The 24,268-nt window shown below is 50.8% G+C and overlaps 1 protein-coding gene across 1 annotated transcript; it reads right to left on the reverse strand.

Annotated features, from left to right (window-relative positions):
• Positions 1-2,408: 2,408 nt before the first annotated feature.
• LOC129062668 (pepsin F-like) lies at positions 2,409-11,449 on the reverse strand. Its single transcript, XM_054563693.1, has 9 exons — positions 11,397-11,449; positions 10,158-10,311; positions 9,191-9,308; positions 8,992-9,110; positions 7,580-7,779; positions 5,445-5,561; positions 3,893-4,037; positions 3,703-3,801; positions 2,409-2,555 (listed from the first exon to the last, which is right to left on the reverse strand). Exons 1-9 carry the CDS (start codon positions 11,447-11,449, stop codon positions 2,409-2,411), a joined length of 1,152 nt encoding a protein of 383 aa, XP_054419668.1.
• Positions 11,450-24,268: the final 12,819 nt, after the last annotated feature.

Raw genomic sequence — 24,268 nt, forward strand, 5'->3', positions numbered from 1 at the left:
TTGATCTGCGATTGATAAAGGATCAAAGTGGAGGGTGGGGGAGATTCTTCCTTTGAGGATCAGAATTGGTCCTCCCGTTGGTCACACGGGTTACAAATATCGAGCCTCAGGAACAGTTCAGCTTATTTTAATAGGCACGGCTTCAGCCCCGGCCACGGGCTTGGTTCAGGGAGGAAAGCCTGGCCTCTTACAGTTGATATAATGGCAGTCAGCCCTGTGGCCACCATTGCGTGTCTCCACTTGTATTTACTGAGGGCCTACGCTGGGCTGGCACCCAGTGCTGGAGGCGGGAGGTTGGAGGAGACTTCCCTCATCGGTGCCACGGGGGGCAACGTGATCAGCCATGCAGGGGGTCGTGGGACACAGTGAGATGGCTTAGATCGTCAGCTGGAGCTGCTGTCATCGCTCTTACCATAATAGCAAGGGGGGTAAGTGCTGGTTTCTGGCCAAGAGATACGCAGCTTATGGTTCCATGAAGACCTTCTTGGAAAATGTGTTTCACAAACATGCAGTTCACTTGAGGCTCCATTCAGCCCAGTTCAGGACTTGTACTGTTTGTTTAACTTCTGATCCCACCCTTTCCTGCCCTTTGTCAGCTCTGCTTCCAGGCCTCTTTTGACTCCCCTTAGGCTGCTCAGAACCCGAGGCCCTCTCAGAGGGGCTGGGTACACAGAACCGCGGATGCGCAGTGGATTCGCGCACAGTGGTGACTGCAGAGTTAGGGGGTGCGGCGGCAAGACTGAGGTCAGTGTGACACCCCCATATCCCTAGGGGCCTTTCCCTGGCTCCCCGAAGAGAAAGCCCATCGCTTCTCCAACACTGCTCTTGTTTTCCCCATTTGGCACCCGCCACTGGCGTTATCACTTATCTCATTCTTCTCCATAACTCACCGGTGGGTTCCTAATCCAGCCCTCAAGCTCAGGGGTCCACTTTAGTGCCTGGTGCAAAGTAGGTGCTCAGTAAATATGTACCAAGCAAAAGGTGATGAAGGACGACATCGCCTTCCCTGATGTTTGCCTCACTGTGTAAAAGGCAGTACGATGCACTGAGACGGGGCTGTTCTCTACCTTTATTCTTTCCTGCTCCTTCTTCTGTCTGGACCCCCCTCCCTCCGCCTCTGACCCCTGCTGCTCCCCTCCCAGGCCTCTTCCTGGGGTCTCCAGGTGGGAAGGTGATGCTCCCACCCCAAACTTGCCAAACTGTGGCAGCTCAAACCAAATGGTTTGGGAACCATCCCTCTGGAGACAGCTCACGATGGTATGCTCTGGCAGGCTGAAGGCTTTGCGCGCCTTGGGTCTGCCTTTGTGTGACAGCCTGCCTCCCCAAGAGAGAGTTGGAAGCCAAGGGCAGGGCCATGCTCGGTGTCTGATGGGTAGGAATGGCCCAGGCATCCATGTGGGCTCATGATCTGGGAAGCAGGACTGGGTGGTGGAGAGCTGGTGACCAGGGTCTTTGCCTGCCTCAGTGTGTGTGTGTTGGGGAGACAGAGTGGAATCATCCCAGTTTGAAGGGCCTCATCCAGAGCCCCCCCAGAACAGAAGGCCACTGCCAGAGGTCCTCTGAGATGGGAAAAATAGAATCTATTTTTTAGTCATCCCTCTGAGTGAGGGGTGGCAGAGTTGGTGGGAGAGTCACAAACTCTTCTACCATCTGGAACATCTTTCTCCCACTTCTGGGGACTGCTTCTTCCTAGCTCCAGCAGTGGTTCTGGAGGAACCTATCAATCACCATCCACAGCACAGAGACATGGGACCAAGGAGAGCCAATCATAGTACTCTATGCCTTGGCCACAGTGATTGGTCCAGGGCTGGATACATAACCTGAGATGGACCAATCAGATCCCTCCCTGGCTCTCTGCTTTTTTTTGTCCCTCAGCTTCTCTCCTTTCCAGTTGAATGCCTTAAGGATGTAAAACTCTGGGGCAGGTAATGGCAAAGTCCTTCACCACGTGGAGAAGCCTGGTAAAAGAAAGCTTTCAGGAGAAGAGAATCAAAGATGAGAGAAGGGAGAGGGAGGGAGAAAAAGAGTGAGCTGATGGGTTTTGGTTTCTAGGGGTCCAGTTGCCAAGCTTTTTGGACCTGCTTTGGCTCTGCATCCTGGATCCCCAGGACTCCTTCCAATTAGTGGCCCTTTTCAATTCAGCCAGTTGGAGTTGGGCTCCCCTCACGTGGTGTGGTCCAGGCTACATTCTAGAGTCCCGTCTGATTCTGAGGCACTTCCCAGACCCAAATAGAGGCACCGTTCATATTAGCACCCTTGAAAATGAGATCCTTTATTGTCCGCTGAGAATAGGGCTTTGCAGGGCAGCAGACACGGTTGTAGCCGGCTCCCCCAGGTGGGAGCGGCTCGAATGTGTGAGTGAGTGTGTTTGGGGTGGGCCTGGCTGCTTCCGGGGGCATTGCCAGCTTTCATGCCGCTGCAGGAGCCAGGCCAATCCTGTCGTTTCCCCGATCGAAAACGGTGAAATACAGCCTCAGGAAGATGTCACCCAGGATCCAGAGAGTAGAGTGGTTTAAGGTGTCATCAAAGTTGCTGTAACAGGTGTCAAAGAGACCCTGCAGGAGAAGAAAACACAGCCTGAGCCCTCGCCTGCCACCCCTTCAGGACCTAGAGCCGGTGGCTTCTCAGGCTTATTTCCTGGCTTTCCGAGGAACCACGCGGCTCTTCCCCGCGGTGACAGGGCGGAGCGCTCACCCAGGACCTGAACCTGCTCCTGCCGTTTCCTCTGCAGAAGCTGCCTGTCCTTCCCCCCTCCACCCTGACTCACTCTTGAAGACGGAGCTCAGCCGTCCCTGAGCAGCCTTCCCGGACCCGCGCCCGCCTTCCTTGGCCTCTCCGAGCTGGGCGGGCTGATGTCCTGGGAGTTCCCGGTGTCTTTATCCCTCATCCCGCTGGATCTGCCCGGGCACCCCTTTGCACGGCTCTCTGGGGTGCCATTTGCATGGAACCTAGTGTAGACCTGCCTTGGCCTGGGCAGGCCTCCTTGTGCCTCCAGGGGCCTGGGGGCTTAGAATTCTTTCAATTCCCTTATTCCTCGGGGCCGCCTTTGAGTCCGTTCACACCTCCTCTGAACTCCCATGGGGAACGGGCATTTATTAAGCCTCAACTATGTGCCAGGCACTGTGGTCACTCTGCATCCTTTATTCACCTCCACAAAGGGAGGAGTCGGTACCCCTTTTCACAGAGGGGGACTTGGGGCTTAGCAAGGGGGATTTGCAACCTAGGACTAGGGTGACCATATGATTTATGGTGGGAATCAGGGCACTTTTGAGATGGGAAGGGAATGCAGTTAAAAATTATGGTGGGACAGCACACTGGGACTGTCCCCAGCCAAGCGCACCTGTCCCTAACCTTTGCCTGTTTCCAGGGTTGCTACGGCTGACTTTCCACATTCATATGAGTGCCCTGGTTGCACGGAAGCTCTTTGAGGGCAGAGGCCATTAGTGTCCTGTCCCCTTGCGCCTAGCACCGTGCCAGCATGGGGTGGTCACTCCATATTTATCTGAGGATGGTGGATGCCTGAGCCTGCCCTTTGCTAACAAGACATTTGTTTTGTGGGAAGTGCCCTCCCAGCCCTCCCAGGGGCGCTCGGCAGCATCTGCAATGGCGTGGCTTGGCCTGCAGGGGGCCTCTTCCAGGCTCAGCCCAATGGGTCCCACGGGTCCCAGACTTGAGACCCAGCCCCCAGGGTTGGCCCCTCACCTTCCGGATGTAGGCAGTGGCTGGCACCGGGTACCTGAAGCCATTGATGGTGAAGACGATGTCAGGCAGGGTGTTGATGGCATTACAGTTGACCACGTACTGTTAGAGAAAGAGGGAGGGAGACGGTTGGCCCAGCTGACCCTTCTGTGTGTGGAGAGCCCATGAGTGACCCTGTGGCAGGACCCTTCACCTCGCCAGTGTTGGTGATCTGGGCGTTGATGGTCTTCAGAATGTCGAAGATATCGTAATTTGGGCCAATCAGCAATGAGGTCCCGGTATCAGCAATGGCCTCGCAGCCGCCTTCGCAAGCAATAACCCTCCCATTCATGGAGATGCTGAGAGACAGGGGGACAGAGCGGGCACCAGGGTCACTCTGTAGCCTCCCCCCACTGCTGCACCCTCCCTGCCTATCTCCAGACCATCCTTCAGCTCATGCCCTCCTCTGCTCCCCCTTATTCTGATCACACTGGTCTTTGACTTGCTTTCAGTTCTTGGATATGTTGCGCCCATTCGTGCCTCAGGACCTTTGCACTTGTTGGCTGCCCTTCCTAGAATCAACCCGTCAGCCTGGTCTGGCTGATTTCTCCTAGTCTCCAGGTTCCTGATTAACTGTCACTTTGTCAGGGAAGTCTTCCCCCCACATTAGATCAGGGGCCTCTCTTGGTCGCTCCCTGTGTACCCTTATGTATCAAAGTGATAATTCAAGATTTGTGTGGCTGGACCTCTCATGTATGTCTGCTCTAGTAGGTGGGGGGAGCACACTGTGTCCTTGCGGACCCCTCAAATGCCCAGCACACAGTGGATGCTCAACACGTGTTTGCTGAATGAACAAGTAAAGGAATGAGGTTAGCCAGAGACATGCATCTGGTGTCTGTCCAGCTATGAAAGCCACACAGTGAAGATGGAGGGTCTCCTGAGAAGCAGATGCTCAGGGTGGTAGGAAGGGAGTTGTGTGTTGTCCCCGCCCTCCTTCCCCAGACACTGAGGCCCCTGGCGATGCCTGAGCTAGCCCAGGGGGCAGGACGTGGGCCTCCAAAGGACATTTTAAACTTTTGTCTGATGGCATTACTCAGAATGCCATCAATTACTGTCCCTTTGTTTTCCGGCCAGTCCTGAATCCCCAGCTTCCTTACTCTCTTGGTCACGCCCCCTGGTACCCAGGACTGGAATGGAGGTGTATCCCTTTGGATGATCTGCTTTCAAGTCTCCAGAACGAAGCTGATGTCTCTCCACTGCTGGGTAGATTCTCTCTAGGGTGACCAGCCTTCCGGTTTGCCCAGGACTTTCCCATTTTCAAATTGGCAGTCTCATGTCCCGGGAGCCCCTCCGTGCTCGTGACCTGGGATGGTCCATGGCCGTGTCGTGACTCTGTTCTGACTGCTGCAATTCTCCTGGACCCCCTCTCACTGAGCTTTGCCCCACAGCATGTGGGTGCAGCTCTCCCATGCTGCACAAGCCATTTCCTAGACAGCTCGGTCCCCAGGCCTTTCCCCTGTCATTGTGCTCCGTGACGGAGGCCCAGGACAGCTTCTCTGGTCAGGACCCTGGTCGGGCGGCGACGACGAACCCATGCTGGTGTGTGTGTCTATGTGTGTCTGTGTCAGAGTGTGTGTGTCTTGTGTCTGTTCATGTCTGCATGCGTCCGAGTCTGCGTGTGTCTGCGCGCCTGTGTGCAGCTGTGCCTGTGTGCACGTGCGTGCGTGGGGATGGCATCCCTGTGGCCGTCAGCGGGAGGGACTTACCTGTCCACAGTGATCTGCCAGAAGCCCTGTTTGCTCACTGGCACCCACTTGAGCTCCCCCTTGTAGTAGGAGCTGTCCACGCCGCCAAACATCGCCACGCTGCCCTTCTTCTCGTTGCTGAGGGGGAGGCAGAGAGAGAGCTCATTGTGACGGGACCATAATGGGCGGCTATTCTCCAGCTCAGTGACACACCAGGCCCAAGGGTTGCTCTTATCAGGGATGGCTTATCCACACATCACACAGCCCTGTGGAGCAGGCACTGCTGTGGTCCCCACTGCACAGATGTGGAAGCTGAGCACAGAGGTGCTGAGTCCTTGCCCAAGGTCAGTCACAGGGCTAATGAGTAGCAAAGCTAAGGTGCCAACATGGACAGTCTGGCTGGGCTTTGACCACCCACTGTTCTGCAGCCATGTCCCCCCAGCAACCAGAGCGCTTGGAAACGCTGTCCGTGGATGCTGGGCCAAGGGGCCTAACCTGTCATTTTCCAAACAGCTGAGGCCCCTGGGAAGCCAGGGCCAGGTGTTCAGGTTCCCACAGGGTGACTTCACAGGCCTGTGATGTGCTGGCTACAGGGCCTGCGCTCATTAGGGCCCCACGCCCCTGTGTCCCTGTTTTGAAATTCCTAGGACTTTTTGAACAAGAGGCCCTACCTTTTCTCTTTGCACTGTCTCCTGGAGATTACGTGGCTGGCTCTAGGCTCATGGTAAAACATTAGTGAGGGAGAAAACACCCCGGCCAAACTCCTCTCCTTTCTGCTGCATCGAATCTACCAGCAAATCTTGTTGACTTTTCCTCCTACCTACGTCCTGAGCCCTCCACTGCTCTTCCCTTCCCTTTCTCCTCCCTGGGCCAAGGTGCCACCCTCTCCCTCCCCAAGAGATTGGGTAGCCTTTTCCCTGGCCTTCCTGCCTCCTCCCTGGTTCCTCATGCGCCACCGCGTGCCCAAGGTGAGCTTTCGAAAATGGAGATCAGATCGTGTCTTTTCGCTGCCTAACCCCGTGCCAGAGGCCCCCCACTCCCGCCTAAAGAAAGAGCCCTGGGGTGGCCGGGCCCTGCCTCTCCCAGACTTCCTGCCCTCCCTGCCTCCCTCCCTCCTTCCAGAGCTCCAGCCCCTCTGGCCCTCTGCCAGTCCTCTGCTGCGCCCTGGGGCTGTGGCCCTTCTCCCAGCGCTGTGCTCTCAGTTCAGAGAGGTCTTTGCCGCTGCCCACCAAAAACCACGTTCTCACCACTGTCTACCCTGTCCCCTTGTTTTCTTGTTTTCCCAGAACCAATTACTTTCTGGCATTATCTTTTTATTTATTTATTACTTCTGTGCCCCTTCCTCCTTCTTGTCTGTCTTCATGCACACAGAGTAGCACTCAGCACGTGGCCGGTGCTCAATAAATATTTGTTAAATGAGTCATCTCCTTTGATTGGATACAAGTATCCCAGAGACTTAGGTTAAATAGTTTGCTTCCCTTTATGCCTTAGAGCTGGGAGCTCCCATTTCCTCAGAGCCTCAACCACACCTTCTGCCTTCTCCTGGGAACTAGGGGGACAACCTCTGCCTTTGGTGGGAAGCCCCCTCCTCTGGCCTCTGCTTCTATCCCCGCCCCATCCAGGCCCTCAGCCAGTCAGGGACATCAGCTTTTCCTGTTGCCGAGCCCAGTGACGGAAGGCCTGCTGCTGGCTTGATCACCCAGCAGAGGGGGCAGTCCCGTGGACTGAGTTTAAGCCCTGCCACTACCAGGATATGGCTGGGCAATTTTGTGCAAAGACCCTCTCTGAGCCTCAGTTTCCCAATTTATAAAGAAGGGAATTGAGCTACAGGGGTCAGAGAACTTTTAACAATGCTAGATTGTCGCTATTTTAGGCTTTGCAGGTTGCATGACCTCTAATACAATTGCACGGCGCTGCCCTTGTAGAGCAAAGCGGCCAGGGACAGGATGTAACGGAATGAGCAGGGCAGTGTTCTAATAAAACTTTATTTATAAAAACAGGTGGCAGGCCAGATGTGTCCCTGGGCCGCTATTTGTTGAGCCCTAGACTCAACTATCTCTCAGACAACTTGTAGATCAAGTCATCTATAATTTTCCATGCAACTGATAGCATCTTACAGCTGGTTTGGAGAAAGGGCTTACCCAGCCCCGACTTACCTGCTCAGGTAGAAGGCAAAAAGATTCTGAGGAATGGCGCCTTGTGCCCACAAGTTGTCGAAGACGGGAGTGGTACCAGAGAGCGCAATGTTGGGGTAGCTCAGGCCCAGGATGCCATCAAAAGCCCCATATTCCAAGGTCTTGCTGATCTCTGTCTTGCTCAGGCCAAATGCCTGGGATTGGTCGACAAGGCTCCCGATCTGTGGGAGAGGAGGGTCATCTCATGGGAAGCTTTGGGAAGCAGGGCTGGGCTGGGCTGGGCTCAGGGGAGGTGGGCAGAGAGATACCACTAGCATTCCAGGGGTAAACTGAGGCACGGCTGTGCCTTGAGCTGCCTTCCGATGGTTATGACACGCAGAGCAGCGATACACTGTGCGTTGCCGGGGAGCTCAGCCAACACCTGCCCCTCCTGCTAACCTCATGTTAGTTAGTAAAACGTGCTTTGTGCCCCCCGTTTTTTAATAGCTGGGGAAACTGAGACTCAGTGAGACCAAGGGGTTCCTACTCAAGGACAAAATGAGCAGAAAGCATGATCGTCTTTTTGGCATTGCCGTGATCTGATGGCAGAAGTGGAGGGGGTTCATTGCAATCCACTGTGGACTCTGCATCCCCTGGGAGACGGAAGTTGGTTGTACCGTGTAGCCGCCAGGGTTCTAGTGAAAAGTCTGCCTGGGAAACCTGCTTCGGGATGTGTGTGTGTGCACTCAGGCCCTCTGGGGGGCAGTCCACAGTTTTTATTATTAGATTCGCATGGGCCCCCCCAAAGGAAGAATGTTTTCTTCGGGGCCCTCCTGCACCTGTGGCCCCCTGCTTCCCCTGCGCTGGCATCCAGGGTCCCCAGCAGCCCCCAGAGGCATCAGGGCAGTTCCGTCCTCTCCCGAAAAATACCCCACACCTGCATGAATCCCGGCTCGCATCCCGGGTCTGCTGCTTACTAGGTCCGGGCCCTTGGGCAAGGAGCTCACGCTCTCTGCACCTCAGTCCCCTCATCTGTATCCTGGAGGCAAGAGTAGTGCCTGCCACATGGGGTTACTGTTACGGGATTAAACAGTAATTACAATGAAAGTGCCCAGCATAGTGCCCAGCACAATCTGAGAACATGCAAATGGGTTTTTCCTCACTTCACCCAGCTCCCAGCAAGATCAGCCTAGAGCCCTCTGTGGGAAAAAGGGCGGCATGTCCACCCTTCCAAATCCCTCCAGCACCACAACCCACTCTCTGGGCTAGCCTTTCTGAGAGTTGGTCAGCAGGAGCATCTCTCCCCAAGGGACACAGCCTCACAAGGCCGGCGGCCAGCCGCCGGGAGACTTTGGGAAAGATGGCCGCTTCCAGCTGAGCCTGCCTCTGGTCCTGTAAGCAGAGGTTGCTCCCAGGGCCAGCCCTGCCCCCTCCACCTTGGGTTTCCGCCTCACCTTAACAGTGTCGTAGCCGAGCAATCCGGTCATACTCCCGGAGCCGTAGTGCAGCGTGAAGGACCGGTTGGTGCCCTGGAAGGTGGAGGACTTCTGCGGGTTGAAGGCTGTGTGTCTAACTGCAGACACAGAGAGTGAGTGTCTGTCAGCCTACCAAGCCTGGGGGTGCAGTGCTGGGGCAGGGCTTGGGGGCACTCACCACAGGCACGACTGAAGCAGTAGATGGAGGGCACCCACAAGTCAGCGGAGCCTGTGTCAAAGATGACCTTGAATTCCTGAGGGGGCGTTCCAATGCTGACAGTGCCGACGTAATACAGCTGCCGGGGCCAGGGAGGGGTGGTTAGGCTGAGCTAGGCTGCCCTGGCTACCCCTGGTCCCCAGGGTGCCTGCCTCCGTCAGGATGGCCTGTGTCTCCCGAAATCACTTTCCAATCACCCCACCTCACAGCTGCTGCTCCGGCCAGTGCCTTCACTTGAAAAGTTCTCCAATCTCCCTTGCAGCTCTCCAAATTCTTCATGGCCCAGCTTGAGTGCTTCCTCCTCCAGGAAGCCTTCCTAAGACACCCCAGGCCACTTTCTCCAGACTCAAAACATGTAACGTCCATATCATGCAGGTGGCCCTTTTATTTGATTTATTTTCTCTTTGTCTCTTCTTGTGGAAGAGATGAGACCCTTTGTGATCAATAATAACAACCTTAACATTAGCGGTTTTATAATCTCACACACTGCAGCGGCTCACTAAATTTTTACTGGTCTTGGGGCTGTGGAGGCCGAACTTCCTCTGCCTGGGGTATCAAAATTGATTCACAGTTGGCTTTGTTGTTCGCTCAGGCATGGCTCACTCTTCAACTATAATGCAGTGGTTTGTTTAGTTCAGAAGGAACAGAATCTGTCAAACCAGTGCCGTGGTTCACAGGTGCCTGGTGCTATATCCCTGGCATTGATATGGATGTTTACCTGCCACCTGGTCATAGCTGGACTCAGTCACCACAGACGAAGAGCTGAGGGTGGGAGTGACTCCTCCTCTGGGGACAGGACCCTTGTTCCCCAGCTGTGCTGCCTTTGGGAGCCCTAGCCCCAACATCTTGGCTCCCACCTCCAGCTGAATGCCAGTGCTTGACCAGAACTCTAGGGGGTGCTGTGGAGTGCGACACCCATCATACTCACATCCAGGTAGTTCCTCATGGATTCATAAGTTACTCCCGGCTGTTTCTGAATAAACCTGTAAGCCTGGCTGTAAGGATGCTCCTCCAGGTAATCTTTCAGCAGGTCTTTTTCCCTGAGGCTTTCTCGCATGGACTTGATCTTCGTTAGAGGGATTCTTTCATTGGGAAAGGGAAATAAAAATAAGCCAACAATGCGCTGCCCCATGGTTCAGTGTAAGCACCACATCCTGCATTGTAATCACATACTGTATTTTCCAAGTATTTTTCTTAATGTCATATTATCAGGGCAAATCACCCAACAACATAAAAAGACCATGGCAATGGTCCTAGGTTTGAATGTAGGTTCCGCTGTAGCCCTGGGTAAGCCATATGACCTTTTGGAGCCCCGGTTTCCCCATCTGTAACGAAGTGGAATGATATGCCCCCCTCACATAGAGTGTTTTGGTTATTAAGTGAGACAATGGCTATAACACACCTGATCACAAGGGAGAGCTTGACAATGATAGGCATTGCCATTGCTACTGTCATCTCATTGTCTCTTCCTCAATGAAACCTTGGGGAGGAGGTAGAGTGGGAACCATTATCCTCTTTTACAGGGAAGAAATATGAATTGCAAGGAGTCTGTGACTTGGTGCTGGTCATACTGCCTGTTACAGCAGAACTGGACCTTAAAGTATCCCTCCTGATTTTTCTCCAGGGTTCAAGTGGAGTAGAAGGCTGAGGGAGGAAGCCAGGAGATGGGGAATACCTTAGGAAAATTCAGAGGATAGAGAAACAAGAATCAAAATAGAGAAAACACACACAGAGATTTTCACATGCACAGAGACACCCAAAGAGGTGGAGAGATGGAAGGAAGAGACACAGAGACGAAGACACAGACACAGAGACACATGCACATGGAAACCGAGAGGGAGCAGGCAGAAGACCTAGAAGCAAATTGGAGAGAAATGCTGTCCCTAGGTGGCACTGCACTTCCAGCCGCACTGGTTGTGCCCTGAACAATTCCGGGGAGCACCGTTCACATAGCCCACCTACAGCCTGGAGATGTGTAACCCCACAGGCCTGTCCCAAGACCCCAGGGCCCAATAGTGCATATGGCAAGCTGCTCATCAGTAAATGGAGACTTGGACCTCAAGACAGGGAATGCCGGCATTCTCTATCCCTGGGTGGTGGAGGACTACGAGGACAATGAGGAAGAGCCGAGAAGAGAGCTGGTGTTACCTGCAGTCCCTGTACTTACGTGACCAAGCACTCTGAGAGGGCCACCAGGCTGAGGAACCCGATCCACTTCATGCTTTCCTCCTGGATTCACGTACTCAGGAATGAGGGAGTTTTGAGCACGCAGTGATGGGCAAGTGCTGCCGGTTATATTTGCTCTTATCTGCCTTCATTGTCCCTGCGGAGGGCTGTTGATGGCCCCGATAAGAAATACATACCTCCCGATAAGATCTTTATTCCCATCAGTGTTCATAAGGAAGGGACTTAGAAATTTTTCAGAACACAGAGATCTCTGTTGCAATCTCTTCCTTGGGGCTTGACTGGGGAAAAAAAAAAAAAAAAAAAAAAGGCAAAGCCGAAACCACACAGTCTAACAAAGAGTGGAGAGATGCTTGCTATCTTGGAGATAAAACACAGCTAAGCATGTCATAAAAATAAATGCTAGCTGCCATGCTTGACATTCTTGGTCTCATATTGTCTTCGTACTGATCTTGTGAGCTGTGTTGCTATCTGCATTTGGAGAAGAGATTGCAGGAGGAACAGAGGTCAAATGACAGGGTGAAGACTTTGGGGCAGCCTACTGACATACGAGTGGCTTTAGGTAATGGAAGAGATGGCACAAGTCCGGGGTACTTATGGTGTCACTCTGCTTCAAAAACTTAGGCTAGACCTGTATTACCATAGTACAATTTTACTATCGGAAGAAATGTGATGCATGCATCCAAAAGATACTTTAATCATCCAACAAACATTTATTGATGGACCCAGTGTAGGCCGGGGTCTGGACTAGATGCAGGGAAATCCAGTAAGACTGGTGGCCCTTGCCTTTGGGGAGCTTGCAGTCTAGGGTAGGACTCATGAGCTCAAGGCCCAGGAAGCAGGGGAAATGAACAGAGGGCTGGATGGCACCCTGGGCACAGGGCAGCCCAGGCCCACCACAAAGGGGCAGTCTCTGCTCAGCTTGGACCAGCGGCTGCCAGGCTAGAAAGCAGGCTGGTTGGCCAAATTGTCAAGAGATGTCTGAAGTCTGGATACTTATGCGAACTGCCCTGATTTGTAAATGTTAAACTTTTTTCCAAAGTTGTAGTATCAGCCAAACTTCAACTGTGGGCTGGATTCAGCTTGCAGGCTGCACAGGTTTTATTTCTTGCCTAGAGGTGGGAGTAGAGGGGACTAGGGGGAATGTTCAGTTCATGTTGGTTGAATGACTAACAGATTAGAAGCATCCTAACCATGTTAATTTTCCTTCCATTGGTCATAAAAAGACCCCCAGGGTCAGCTAAATCAACAAACTTAAAAACTTCCACTTACTGAGCCCCAAATGTAATTCCCCCATTGGATCCATGCCTTAGAAACATTTTCTCTGCCAAACCAACCATAGAAAGAAATAATCAATTTTTAAGTGTCTTTCCAATCAAAGAAGATAAAAATCAACCATTAGAGCTTCTGCACAGCCTGAAGTGAACAGGGATACCCATGAAACTGGCCTTACCCCAGTCAAAGTCAAGAGAGTGGAATTCATAGGTCCTTCCAGGACCCCCAGGATCTCAGTGTGCCCATGTGAGATCTGTCCAGGTCTGAGTCCCTTGCACAGGCGCTGGCCTCGTCCCCCAGCTGAGGTGGTAGATGGAGTGGGGACTCTGCATCTTACCCCTCCTTACTGACCATTGTTAAAATTCAGTTTGCGTTGTTCAGCCCTTGTGGAGGGGATTGGACAGCAGGTAGCAAATGACACACCCGTAAGTCCTTTAACTCAACTGTTCTCCAAGGGACGTATCCCAAAGACACACTGGCAAAAATAAACAAAGATGTAGGTACAAGCTGTGCACTGTGTTGTTAGTTCCAAAAACAAAAGATTAGAAACACCCCAGATGTGACCATCCGCAGGGGAGTGTTGGATAGGCGCCCGCGCCTTCGCCCAGCCGGGCGTAGTGCAGACGGAAAGAGCAATGAGTGGGCGTGGTCTCTAGGGTGCCCTGATTCATTTTAAAAAGGGGGCAGAACAGGGTTTCCGATTTGCTGCTTTTACATACACACAGACGTATACACGCATATGTATATTTTCAATAAGAAACAGTGCAAGAATAAACAAAAAAACTAATAAAAATTGTAATTCAGGGTGAAGAGCAGGGGTGGAAGTGAGGGTTTCCTTGTTTTATGTTCACCTTTGCAGTAAGCGCTACAGAAAAAAAAAATTTAAAAGATCACATCCCTCGAAACTGAGAACAAACTAAAACAAATGGGCCTAATTTATCCTACAGAGCAAAACATTATTTCAGGTGGCTTTAAAATGAAGAATTTTTGGCTCTGCATTCACAGTCAGATATTTTCTATGGAAAAAAGAAAAGAAAAAATCCCATGAAATCTGAATCTGTACCCAGAAACCTTATTGTTGGTGACACTATTCCTTTGAAACTACTAAATGTATGTCATAGGTTAAAACACAGAAGTAATTATGCGAATGTTGTTATGAAACAAGATTTTTAGCGGAAAAGAGATAAGCATAAAATAAGAAAGGTTAAGTAAAGCCCTGCGATCTTAAAACTTGAATTGGAAATATAAGTTTGTACTAATTATTTTTGTTCTAAAAATATGTATCTTCTGGCTCTGCACACTGAAAAGCCTAGAGGCAATGAAAACCTGGCAACAGTGAAGAGCCTGAGGCCTGGCCTGTGGACTCTGTCATTTTCCACTAACGGATGCAGAGATTTTTGAGGAGGCGGCTAATTTGGGAGCTGGCCAACAGATGCCCAAGAGGAGCCTGGGGCATCCTGAAGGGCGGGGTGCCCTGGGCCTGACCAAGGGCGCAGGAATGGGCATGAGGAGGCAAAAATAGGACAAGCTGAGCATCACATTAAATCGACTGAAACAAGTTAAATATATAAAAAGACAGGAGTTTCACCTGATGTACAACAGCTAATATGTCACCGTGGGGGATTGTTAGGGTATCCATTTATTACTGTGATCATCAAGAGGGCAAGGAAAATAATGATCCATCTTGATTGCTATTTTTATCTGGATGAAGTATATTTCACATAGCTAGACATGGTAGATGGAGGAAAGGTTTTTTTTGTTTTGTTCTGTTTTTTAATTGAAGAATACCAGCAATTAAATTGAAAAGGAATGGTAGTGTTAGGAAATCAGTGTTTTATAACTCCTAATGAAACAATGGCTGTAGGCAAAGATCACCAATGATTGCTAAGAGCTGGAGGTGAAAGGTCAAAATGAAGTTTGTAATGAATGGATGAAGTTGGCAACATCAGGACCCACAGACAAATCTAAGCATCTGTAAAAGTGGGAAGACTAGAAGTTATGGGCCTCTTGGAGTGATGCAATAAAAAATTTGTGGAACTACCTGTAATGGACTTCAATAAAAAATTTTGAACTCAAGTCTAGATCTAATGACCAGTTTTCAGGAGATGCACGGGTCTGCAATTTTCAAACTTTTTCATGTTATGGCACACATAAGCTAATTACTAAAATTCTGCAGCACACCACAAAATATATCTTTTGCCATCTGGTGAAAAATAGGTATAATTTTTATTCATTCACAGAGGACGGTTATTATAGCATTGGCTGATGTCATTTTTTTTTTTTTTAATTTGACAGTCTAAAGGAAAAGAGGTCAGTGCCCCTGACTAAATAGTCAGGTATTGCATGTTTAAAAAATTTTTGAGGTACTTAAGCTGAAAATCACTGCCATCCATAAAGGAACAAGAAAGCAATAATCCAAACCCAATATTTGAGACATTCTGTAGGACAAATGATCCCACCTCTTTTCACTTTTCAAAGAAATGAGTGGCATAAAAAGGGGGAAAGACTGTATTTATGAAAAGTTTTAAGGAACAACAACCAAATGCAACATATGTATACATTTTCTAGATCCTGGTTCCTGATTGGAAAAATAAACTATTGAAAGGCATTTTTTGAGAGAATCAGAGAAATCTGAATGTGGGCTAGATAATAGATGATATTAAAGTTGTTCACTTTGTCTGGGATAAAATAGCATTGTGGTTATGTATACACACGTATACGTATGTGTGTGTATATACATATATGTAAAGCGTGTGTATGTATGTGATAATCTCTGCCTTAAAATATTCCAGCAAAAATGAATAAAGGATAAAAACTTTTAAATGAGGGTCTAGATAAAACAAAAATTTGTGTAGTTGCTATGGACCGCATTGTGTCCATCCCCAAATTCTTATGTTGAAGCCCTAACTCCCAACATGATAGTATTTGGAGATGGGATGGTAATTTTAACCTCGGGGAGGTAATTAGGTTTAGGTGAGGTCATGAGGGTGCCTGTCCCTTTTCCCCTGCACTGTGAAGACACAGTGAGAAGACAGCTGTTTACAAGCCAAGGAAAGGGTCCTCAGGAACCATATTGGCTGACACCTTGGTTTTAGACTTCTGGTCTCCAGGCTACGGCAGCCTGGGCTAAGGCGGTAGTGTTGTCATTTTTGACGCTGAGTGATAAAACAAAGCATGTGTGATCCTACTTTTTAAAACAACTCTTGTAATGCTTGAAATTTCTTTGTACTAAGATGTTTTAAAAACTTTCATTTTGAAGTTTCTGTCTTTATTGATACCCAGAGGGGCCTGAGCAAAGCAGACCCAGGAAGGCCCCCAGGGGCTGAGTCATGGGAGCCTCACCTGCTTGTTTGTCCAGCTTCTCTCCTGGGAACTGACCCTGCCACCCCCTCAGGGCTGCCTGGCTGTCCAGCTTGCAATTTTGAGGAGCCGCGTCAGGGCCTGGAGGTGGAAGGAATGAGGAAATTTTTAGGAAAGATAAACTGGGCAGCTCCCTCCCTGGCTTCCTCTTCCCCACTGTAGAGTAAGGGATAGGGCTTGGGTAAGCAGCAGCCAAGAAGTGAAGCCATGGGGTATTTCGAAGGCAAGTGGGGGAGGGATGCACAGCCGAGTGACCGAGGAGGGCAGCCTGTCCAGGACCCGGGAGGGGCTGGGATGGGGAAGGAGGTCTGGGGAGGGGACAGGGCCTGCCAGGGCTCCGGTGCCGCCTGGGCCTTCCCGGGCGCCGTGCTGCAGGGCATACCCTTCCTGCTCCAGACACATACTCGCTGTCTATGGGTCACGGGGAAGAGGGACAGCCACCTCCAGTGGCCTTTTGATGACTCTCTGACTATTGGCATCATTTCAAGCTGGACAACAAAAAGACATTCAAAGCATTTAACCTATTCTGTCATTCATCTAACCTTCCAGGCATGCCTTGTACTCCTTTTATTGGTATCCATTCCTTTAGGAGACGTGATCCCTCCACCTACCTTGGGTTTCTATTGAAGAATCCACAGCCCTCCCAGTTGGTAACCTCTACTTTCTGACTCTCTGATCTCAGCCCACCGAATTGCATGGCAGAAGGTCCCGCTGGGTGGGGCCCAAAGGTCTTCCAGCTCCTGGATGGGAGTTCCATGGCACCTGGTCTGCCACTCCCCGTTCCGGATCTGGGGCAGACATCGCCAGGCAATCACAGCGCCCTGGCCACTGGACGAGGCCTCAGCCCCTTGCTCCCTTCATGGTCATCGACACTCAGTGTGGAACAAGTCCATTCTTCTCGTCCTAGGTATGGGGAGATGAGTAACTAGCCGAAAGATTGCAAGGTAGGTTGCAAAGTTCTGGGACCGGCCTCTGGTTCTCAGGCGGGGAGAGTGCTGAGACGGGACAGGTCCGAGAAGGTTTCCGGCTTTCTGTGGGCCAGACCTGAAGTCTTTCCCCCTTGCTCCTCAAGCCTGACCCTGCTGTATCGCCAGACCTGCAGTCTCGGAGGAATGGGGAAGCCACCAGGTGCCAGGCTCAGAGGGGCCACCCCAGCTGGAGTGGCACCAGGAGGCAGGAGGCAGTCATATTGGTGGCGGCCAATTCATACCCCGCTTGGCAGTGCCACGGCTCCCCCGCCCCGCCCCACGCTTATCTGTATGTCACGGACCTGCACAAGATTGCGTGGCACCGGCCCGCATTTGGAGCACTTTCTGCTCAGCCTTTGGCAGCTGAGACCTAATGTTTTACTTGTTCTTTAGGGAACACTGGGCTGAGTCGGGAGGCTCAGATAAGCCTGGATTCAAGGAACTTGTTGCCTCTTTGATGTTCAAGAAAGACCTTGGAGCTTGGAAGGCCCTGGCCAGGCCCGAAGCCACTCATGCTGTGTGGGTATTTTGCTTTATGGTCTGGATGGAGAAAAGAGGCAGGCAGGGGCAGCCCCGTGGGGAAAGGTTGGACATTACTGGGTCCCCACTAATGGCAAGTTGAGTTTCAGACACCAGGCCTCAGGCTCAGGTGCAACTGTTGATGTCCCACGGCCACTTTTGAGAAGGAACAAAGTAACGAGGTTCTGCCAATGGAGCGACCACCTCTGGAGGCCCCATGATCGCACAGGGAAGATTAAACATTTAGTTTCCTTCAGGTGCTATCGGTGTGCTGGAGGTTTCACCCAGGAGATCAGGCAAACCAAGAGGGTCAGTCATTAGTGCTGATGTCCACTGTGCCTCCAGGGACTTGGTGGGGCTGTGATAACCGGCTTACAGACATGGCCCCGGGCCCAGAGGAAAATCTGGACCCATTGAGAGCCCCGAGCTTCATGCCTCTTGTTGTACATGGCCCTAGAGGTTTTATTCTGGGAAGGGGGGTGATGAGTCATTGCTGGTAACCAGCTAGTCAAGTGTGTGATAAAGTCATGATGGTGACTTGTGGCCTACGTGTCCCCGGTGTGTCCAAGTGCGGAAGGAAGACGAGGTGAAAAAGGAGCAGTTTACTGAGCTTGGTTACCTTGGGCCTTGGCAATCGCTATTCCTCCTCTCCCTCCCCACCCCCCACCCCCAACCCGGTCTGGAATATTCTTCTCCCAGCTCTCTGCATGACTGGCTCCTTCTTCATATTTGAAAGTCATCTCCACTATGGGTTTTCCCTGGCCACTCTGGTCTCCCAGACACAGGCCCTGACTTATTTGAAGAGCCCCATAGACACTGAATGCATTTTCCCGTGTGTTTTCATGGGAGACCTGTGAGGTTGAGTGTCCCCAATTTACAGGTGAGGAAACTGAGGCTGGGAGGAGTTAAGAAAGTCCCTTGAGGACATATGACTAGGGAATGGCAGAGCTGAGATTTGAACCCAGGTCTGTCTGACTGCAAATTCCATGGTCTGTGATCACTCTGCTGCTCATTGGTGCTGGGTGCGGGGAAGCAGGACACGATGCAGAGGAGAGAGAGGAGAGGAGGGGATGGAAGATGCAGGGGATAATTGAGAAGGGAGTCTCATCTTTCTTTCAGTGAACACTTCTTGAGGGTGCTCAAAATGCTCTCTCTCTACAGGGGAGCCTGGCAGGCATGAACAGCATGCGGACTGTGTTCAGAACGCAGGTACCAGGCCAGGGTGAGGGTGGCCTGAAGTCTATTCATGCCCCCTTGCTGAGCTATGCCTGTAGGGACCTGCCTGCAATCACCTGCATGCAGGGGTCAGATTTTCTGCAAGGGCCAGCTGTGGCCCTGTAGTCCAGGAAACAAAAATTCAGGGAAGAAGTGTTACCAGATTGCCACGGAGGCCTGCTCTGGGCATCCTGGGAAAGGAGCCACCTGATGCTGCCTTGGGCGCAAAGCTGGGAAGGCTTCCTAGTGGAGGTGGCAACTAAGCTGGGCCTCACTGGATGAAAGGGCTCTGCTGAGCCGGCACAAGGAGGAGGAAACGTCGGTCAAGGAGGGCAGCACTGGTATTGTAGTGGACTCTAGGTATTGTAAATCGTCTGGCAAGCTTAGATTGCAAGGGTCCTAGGCCTCAGTGACATATTAGTCAGAATGGCAGTAGGGGTAGTGACAAGCAGCACCCAATTTAAAATTCATAGGGTTTCTCTCTTGTTCTCCCCATCTGTCCATAAAACGTAGTCTGGGGCTCTGACCGGAGACACCTTCACTCAGGATGCAGATGCTGGAGACTTTCCCGTCTGCAACATCACTGGTTGCCATGGCAGGGGAAGGACACAGGCCAGTGCGTGCACTGGCTATCAGAGCGTTTGCCAGGAGTGACATGTGCCACGGCAACTTGCTTTCCATTGACCCAAACAAGTCACGTGGCCACATTGAATTCCAAGGGAGCATGAATGTGTCATCCAGCACGAGTTTAGGATGAGGCGCAGAAAAACCTGGAGAAGAGCACTCATGATACTCAGGAGAACGCGGGAAATAGAGCCAACCGAGCCCAGGGCACAGGGTGAGGGGTGGGAGGTGGACCTTGAAGGTCACGGTCGAGAGCATGGAATTTATCCTGTGGACGATGCGGAGATTTATGTAGAGAATGCTCGACTGTGGAGAATGGAGGAGAAAAAGCACAGTGAAGTGAAAACATGAGGGGGATGCAAGAGAGGAGAGAAGTAGAGGGAAAGGAAGTATGTAAAACATGAAGAAGGAAGCCGTGGAAGTGAGGTGAGGGAGCTTTGGGGCCCTGAATGAACGTCAGAGCCTTGAGCTTCCAACTCCCTATTTCACTGAGAGAGCAAGAGGAGGGAGGCGGGTGACGGGAAGAGGGGGCACACGGAGCCATTTTGGGGGCCATTTACATTGAAGAATCAAGACTGGAGGGGGCATGAGGACCAACCTCAAATCTCTAAAAGGTTTTCACAAAAACTAGGGATAAGTCTTATTCTCTGGTGCATTTTCAGCACAGAACAAGTTGTTGGAAGGCAGGTTTAACTTTAGTTTGGTAACTTCTGTTATCCACTCGTTGCTGCCATTTGTTCTACTTGCCAAGTGCATTACACAGATAGGGGCGCGATGTGCGTATGATATGTGGAAAGACGCATTTCCTTCCTGTTCTCACAGATGGAGAAGAGAAGGAACGACCCTTGAGGCTAGGATGAGAGTGGTTGTGAAGAGCTTCGTTGACGTCTGGAACGTTCCTGAAGGAAACTGGCGCCCAGCCAGTGTTTGGAAAATGAGTTAAATGAGAGTGTTCACAGGTGGGGAGGAGGGCAGAGAAGTAAGTGCCTGGATGAGGAGAAGGAGGAACCCCCCCGCAGAAGAAGAAGGGGTGGTGGCTTCCATGTGTGGCCGAGGTGGGCTCTCCTCCCTCAGGTGTGCAGGAGGGGGCAGAACTTCTGACTGTAGGTCAGTAGGTGCTGGAGCCTGACGGTAGAGCATGAGGCATTGCTTGTGGGATCCCCTAGGTCTGGCCCTTGCCCTGACCTGGGCTTTGCCACCCGCCCAGAGACAGAGGGCACTGGCATGCCACCTGGTGGTTAGGGGAGCTATGGCTATAGAGGTCACTGCCACGGTGTCTGGACCCCACCCCCCACATTTTTTTTTTCCTGAAACCACCACAGCCCGGAAGTCTCCAGAGTGGGATATACATTCTCTCTGGTCTACGGGAGTTGGTTCAGTGAAGACTGTGTTTGAGTTGAAGAAATAAAGTATGTAACATTGTAACCAAACATAGATGCTGCTGCCTGCCGCTTTGAAAGCCAATGAGAGACAGGTGCTGACGCAAAGGAAAGTGGTTTATTCAGGAGCCTGCGGCCTGGAGGACGGGACTCTTATCTCAAAGCCCATCTCTACCTCTCAGCTCAGGCAGAAGTTTTCCTAAGGAGGGAGAAGGGAAGCGGAACAAGGAGATCAAGGGAGGGGGTTGAAAAGTTCTCTGCAAACAAGCGGGGTGTATTCCGATAAGGCAAGTGACGGTCCGGTGTGCATCATCCCGGTTTAGTCATCCTGGCTTCATGGTTGAAGGTCAGCAAATCTCCCGGACTTGGAATGCCTGAAGGTCGGAGTCTTTTGAAGTTAGTTCCTGGCATTCTTACACAAACTTGTTTAGCTACAAGCTACATATTAGTCAGAGTCAGCAGTTACAGAAACAATGTCAAAAGAAGGCTGGTGTGGGTTACAATTCTGCGCTCTTACGACATTGCCCACAGAATGAGAGGGATCATCGCACAGCTTAAGAACCCAGTGCTGGATTCAAATCCCAGCTTGGCCATACTAGCTGAGTGACCTTGGACAAGTTACTTTCTCTCTGTGACTCATGCTTTCATCTTCAGATGGAGAATAGCAGAACCTAATGAGTTATTATGTGTAGGGTGCTTAGACCCATGGTAAGTGCTATGTAAGTCTTACATAAAATCAATCATGTATTATAGACTTAAATTCACACCTGCTATACTTGCCATATGGGGGGATTTGTCTGGGATTTTAGGGTTAAGAGGGAGCTGCCTCTTAGTGTAATATCCTATCTTGAGGGACCATCTGGTTGAGTCTCAGGCCTTACAGTTGGGGAACTGAGACCCTGAGAGAGAGGAAGGGACTTGGTGAAGGTGGCCCTAGACCCAGGCCACTTAGTGACAAAACAGGAAACTTTGAGGTTCAGGGCTGTCTAGCTGTGGTATCAACAGGCTGCTCTGCGAGTCTCAGGCCTGACGCTGTCTGACCTCCAGCTAGCCCAGGGCTGCCTGGGAGGAGCGGCTGTCCTTTCATTCTGATACCCAGCTGACCCTAGGGGTCGAGGGGATTGGTTTGACTTCCTGGGGCCTCATCTTGGCCATTGAGGATGGAAACATGAGGCAGGAGCTACAGTGAGACACCAAAGTCTTCAAGTTCCTGGGAGTCCCAGCTAGGGACTGATCCTGGCCTGCCTTGGCTGAGTGCTTTGTGAACAGGTACATCCCTCTCCGCATCTTGCTCTCAAAAATCTTGTGTGTGTCTATGTGGGGATGGGGTTGGGGCAGGGAGGCAGGCTGGGGTTTTAAATGCTTCGGGTGCCACCAGGGTCAAATGCGCTCCTGCTTCAGCTGCTGGCTCTTCCCTGGTTCATCAGCAATGGCGTCACCCTACATTTAAGGTGTCTTTGCCTCGCCAGAGTAGGGGGGCTCCTCCCTGAAGCCTTGGTGGGATTCCTGATGCCATAGGCACCTGTGGCCCCCAGCCAATGGCTGGGAGTTGCTTGTGGGTTCCATGCTTTTGAGGTTCCATTTATATTCCAGAGTTCTTTGTGGGAGCAGGCGACTGCTTCCCTCTGCAGAACTTGCATGAAATCACACCCTTGCTGGATCTTATCCCTTCTCTGTCTTGCTTTGTCTGCTCCATCACTGATTTTCCTGGGAGCAACTTTGAAATAAATTACTTGTCCATGAAACTTCATCCCATGGGCTACTTCTGGGAAGCCTGACCTAAAACAGTCCCTTCTTCAGGCAGCTGACTAGTTTAGCTTCCCCTCCCATGTGTTCCTAGAGCACCTTGAAGTTTCCCTGCCATGTGGCTTTGCCCTGGCTTGGTTTTCTGAAAGCCCTGCTAGATCACATGTTCTCGAGGGCAGAGATCTCACTTGACTCATTCATAGGCCTATGGAAGTAGATACAGTCTCTTTCCCCCACAATGTAATTGTTAAGACAAGGCTAATACACAGGTTAGGTATTGAGTAACAGGTATCAGGTTACAGACTCCACTGCTATAACCAAAGCCTAAACAGCAGAGGCGTAAATAAAATACACTTTCATTTCTCTCTCATGCAACAGTTCCAGGTAGCTCCACTGTGAGGGGGGACCCAAACTCTTCCCTGTTGCTTTGCTATCTTCACCACGGGATACTCATCTATTGGTCTGATGTGGCTGCTCCAGCGCCAGTCCTTACATCTGCATTGCAGCTGTAATAGGGAAGGAAAGCAGGATATGCCCCTGTCCCCAAAGGACACAACCAGAAGTTGTAAATAATTCTTCCACTCACATCTCATTGGCTATAAGGAAGTCATAAGGGCACTTTCAGGTGAAAGAGACTCTAGGGAGTGTACTCTTTAGCTGAATGGCCCTAGGCCAGGGGTTTGATTACTAAAGGAAGAAGGAGACAATTAGCAGACCCTGCTGTACCGTCCTGTTTCAGTTAAGATACCCTGAGTTACATACACTGGGAAGACAAACAACCCCCGAATTTCACATCCAACACAGGTTGGCAGGGAGCCCTGCTCCTCACAGATGCTGCGGGAGAAAAGCTGAGGGTTGCTCCCTCTTGAGGCAGGGGAAGGGGGGTGACAGCAAACTGGACTCCGGTTCTCAAAGACTTCCACCCGGAAGTGACGCACTTCACCTCTACTCACATGCCGTGTGCCAATGTAAATTCCACAGTCGTGGCAAACCTGGTGGGGGAGTGTCGAGCTGTGTGTGTGTGTGCTCCTGTTATAGAATATTTGAGAGGCAACAATGGCCATTACCCTTGATTCACATGTGTCTACTTTATTCTTCTTTGGTCCTTCCCACCCTGCCCTTCAACCTCTCTTGGCCTGTAGATACATTTGGATAAGATTATAGGAGAAGACATATACTAGGCTTTAATAATTGGGGAAACCAAGCAAAAAAAGAAAAAAGAAAAAATCCAAAAACTATACTTTAGGAAAGCATATTTATAATCCTAATTTTGTATTTATACAAGGGTTCATATATGTATAGGTTCTGCATAAGTTTAAATAATAAAGACAAGAAATGCATGAAATGTAAATTTATTTTCTAAACCCAATGAAATAATAATAATAAAGCTGTACCATATTAACCACACAGTAGTATCAGGTTTAAGTTTGGGTGCATGTTACAAAAGGCGAAAGAACCATAATGTAAACTAGGTAAAACTTGATTATTTCCTCCCACTTAAAACAAATCTAGAGGTAGGCCATCCAGAGCTTGAATGGTTTCCACTTCCAAGGACACCTCATGGTTCAATACAGCCACAGGGGTTTCAGCCATCACATCTGAAATCTAGACAGCAGTTAAAGTGGGGTGGGGGCGAAAGACTCACCTCCTAGCTGGATCGGCTCCTTTCAAGCACCTTCCTAAGAAATCCCTCTCCATACCCTGCGTATATCACAGAGTCACCCAGTTATAACTAAAGGCAAAGGAAGTTGCAAAATGCAGTCTTTTAG

This window comes from Pteronotus mesoamericanus, unplaced genomic scaffold (assembly GCF_021234165.1).
Source record: "Pteronotus mesoamericanus isolate MK-2021 breed Mesoamerican mustached bat unplaced genomic scaffold, CSHL_Meso_final scaffold_83, whole genome shotgun sequence".
NCBI classification, from domain to species: domain Eukaryota; kingdom Metazoa; phylum Chordata; class Mammalia; order Chiroptera; family Mormoopidae; genus Pteronotus; species Pteronotus mesoamericanus.